Source organism: Lactuca virosa, chromosome 6 (assembly GCF_052849685.1).
Source record: "Lactuca virosa cultivar CGN04683 chromosome 6, Lactuca_virosa_CGN04683_v6, whole genome shotgun sequence".
NCBI lineage: Eukaryota > Viridiplantae > Streptophyta > Magnoliopsida > Asterales > Asteraceae > Lactuca > Lactuca virosa.
In genome coordinates, this window is record NC_136431.1 from 106,679,165 (window position 1) to 106,682,762 (window position 3,598).

Below are 3,598 nucleotides of genomic sequence, written 5' to 3' on the forward strand. Positions count from 1 at the left end.
ATTGCACGTTTAGTCCCTAATTTTATATATGCAAGGGACGAAAAATACAACAAAATCAAACCACAGGACAATCCGAGTGCAAAAAAAATATTAGGGACCAAACGTGTAATTTTGACGAAAATTATAAGGACGATTTCAGCAACTTGCTAAAAAAAAAAAAACATTACACTCGAGACCGAATTTACGGTTCAACAGTGGGATAATAATAAGTAATGAAATCTCTTATTCTGTAGAGTTATTTTAATTTTTTTTTAACGTTGTATTTGATTTAGATTGACTTGAGTCATATACACAATAGTATCTAAAATTTTAGATTTTTTACTTTTAACCGAGTAATCAGGCTTTGATATATGGTTTATTTCTTCAAACCCTAGGTCTCGTATCCAATAGCCGATCGCGGTTACCCGCCTTTTTGGAATTTCTGTCTCGTCAAACTTCGCCGTCCGTCGCGACTCTTTCTCCTCCTGCTATCGTCACCGCCCTTGCCAAACTGTTCTCTGCTCTCGGTCATTTTATATGGTAATCCGGCCCTGTTTCCTTCGTTATTGCAAAAATTATTTGAATTAATAAAATTTCTAGTATGAATAAGATTTGTTATTTTGGATTTTTGTTAGGCTTTTCTCCCCTGTTCAAAAAAACACCGAACGACTGTATGGAACTTCCCAGACGATATTTTATTAATCATATTCATTAGTTTACCGGCTAAACAGGTAGCTCAGATGAGATGTCTCTCCAAATCTTGGAATGCACTATTATCTGAACCCTCCTCCATAAAATCCCACCTTCATCGTTCAATTCAAAACAACAAAAACGATAGAATTCTCTTGCACTTCTCCAAGCTATTTTCTTTTGACTCCAAACCATTCACAGCACGCCCCTATCGAACTCCTCATCTGGAACTCACTAATTTCATCAAGCTCCCAGTTAAACCCCAATCTGAAAATAGTCGTGGCAAAGTCATTGGATCTGTTAACGGTTTGATATGCTTTAAATACGGATCAAATCATAAGGCGAAACATAATTTGTGCCAACCAAATCCTGATTCTTACTTTATATATGGATCAGATTATGGTTCTGAAGACATTTACATATGGAACCCTTCCCTCTCCGCCTTGTTAACTCTCCCACCATATTCTATGCCCTCCCATTCGATCCAACAGTTTTTTCGATTCGGATTTGATCCCAAAACTGATGATTACAAAGTTGTTAAGATTACACAACGTCTTTTGATATCACCAAACACAGTTGTCTTTATGGAGTGGCTTCCGGTTGAGGTTTATAGCATGAGAAATGGTTCTTGGAAGTTCATCACTCGCCTCAAGAATATTTCCGATTTTGATGATCTCTGTGTAGATGGCCATAACAGCCATCTTCATTGGCACAGTTACTATTATAGAGGGTGGAAGTATTTAGAAATAAATACTATATTGGCATATGATTTGGGAGCAGAGACATTCCGTGAGATTCCTCTTCCGGATTCTTTGACAGGTAGCAATGTGAAGAAAGTCTGGATTAAGTTAGGAGTTCTGGCTGGAAAGCTTTGTGTCATGTCAACCGTTCCAGGTGTTGAACGTCAGTTGTGGGTGATGGATGAGTATGGAGTGGCTGAGTCATGGGTCAAACATCATTTCTTTCCTCCTTTTAGGGGTTATATATATCCCTACGGATTTACCTTACAAAATGAGTTTCTTTTTCAAGTTAGGTTTTCAGTTTTAGGATATGATCATGGTTTGTACGATCCCGTTGCAGCCACTACTAAAGTTATAAAGCTTGGTAAGAATGAAAGAGGTAAAGTTATTGATTATGTGGACAGTCTGGTTTGGGTATCACCCGCCGAGCAACGAGAGAGGAACTGCTGTAGCATCTCCCAGTTTCAATTTTGAAAAAGTTTTTACATTTTTTTTTTTTCGCATTTGAGTTCAGTGTTTGGTTTTCCATTGAACTCTTTTGATTGAATAGGAAAATATCTTTTGTTAGCATTTCATTTGCAATTGCATCTTAATTCATCAACAAAGTATGGGTACAATCACTTGATGCAACTGGTGAATCACTAATATTACTTCTGGGTTATTCTTGTTATGTGTATTGATTTATGGCATTGCTTCGTTGTTGGACTGTGGGTACAATCTTAGCTTCGCATCCATTTGAAAAGTAGCACAGCCAAGCAATTTATTTATGGGGACTTGTGAATGTAACTTACATTTAGGATTCAAATTAAATACATAACTTATACTAAGAGATTTTACGCTGCTTATAATTATATGGTAATATTGGCTAAAAGTAACACATGCAGTATTCCGGAGATGTTCTGATAATTCTGGATTTGTTCTATCTGCATTCTCGATATAGACTTAAATGTAAGTACATTAATCAGTAAAACTATCATGCATGGTTGTTGATTCCATGGTAGAAACTTATAATTAAAGTCTTCGATATTTAGGATGTTACAATATTTATAACTACAAAAAATTCATTATGTTTAAACTTTCAAATAAACAATACATTTTACCACATCATTAATGAGGTATAAGCCTATCGCGCCTGGATATGTACCTCTCCGAACCATATGGTTCAGTATACCGAACCATGGAGTAGGATATTGAACCCAAGCAACACAATGTCAGATTTATAACCATACATGCTGTATTGTACTTGCACTTCACGACAGCTCAAAAATAACAAACTAAAAAAGACTAATGACCCAACCTTAGTACAACTTTTGTACCTTCGACAACGAGAGCATTATTGGTGACTAGACTACTGACTACTCGGCATATCCCGCATCACTACTTCCCGAGGAAGGTGAGTATAAAGGTAGCCACAACGGATGGCAAAAGGTACACACAATGAATTCAATTTACTATTCATTGAGGTCGATGTTGAGTTCTGTGTTCTAACTTGAGCATTCTCCTAGGAATCATCCTGGTGAACGGCTTACTGTTTGGTGGTGTAATTCAGGTTCGGCTATTCCAAGCTTTACTCGGTCTAGGATCTCACATAGAGTACAAAGAGTGGAGAATCTGAGGCACATTAAGTGGCGCCATCTGTGGGACCACACAACAAATGGTCACCATCGATAATCTTGTCAACGACATAAATCTGAGTCCAATCCGAAGAATGCAACCGTTATAAGCACAGACGGAGACACCTCAAATAGCCACGGTGGTAAGAGGGTGGAATGTTACCCACCTTGGAGCTGGTTCGAAGGAGATTGTAACGAATGAGGAAGGCCACAAAGATGACAAGAAAGTGACGATGGAATTTAAAGCCTTCTAGAAGTTCAAAGCTATGAGAAAGCAACAAGCGGAAAAAGTAGCACATCCAAACAACCTATTTATGGGGACTTGAAATTGTAACTTGCATTTCATACTCAAATTAAATACGTAACTTATACTAAGAGATTTTATGCTACTTATAATTACATGGTAACAATGGCTAAAAATAACACATGTAGTATTTCAAAGATGTTCCGCTAATTCTGGATTTGTTCTATCTGCATTCTCGATAAAAAAAAACGTTTATAGACTTAAATGTAAGTACATTAATCAGTAAAACTAACATGCATGGTTTGTTGATTCCATGGTAGAAACATATAAAG

The 3,598-nt window shown here is 36.9% G+C and overlaps 1 protein-coding gene across 1 annotated transcript; it reads left to right on the forward strand.

Moving 5' to 3' along the window:
* Positions 1-319: 319 nt before the first annotated feature.
* LOC145120861 (F-box protein CPR1-like) lies at positions 320-2,114 on the forward strand. The gene is made up of 2 exons (XM_079056655.1): positions 320-519; positions 615-2,114. The coding sequence occupies exons 1-2, from the start codon at positions 517-519 to the stop codon at positions 1,881-1,883; spliced, it is 1,272 nt and encodes a 423-aa protein (XP_078912781.1). The 5' UTR covers positions 320-516; the 3' UTR covers positions 1,884-2,114.
* The last annotated feature ends 1,484 nt before the right edge of the window (positions 2,115-3,598 follow it).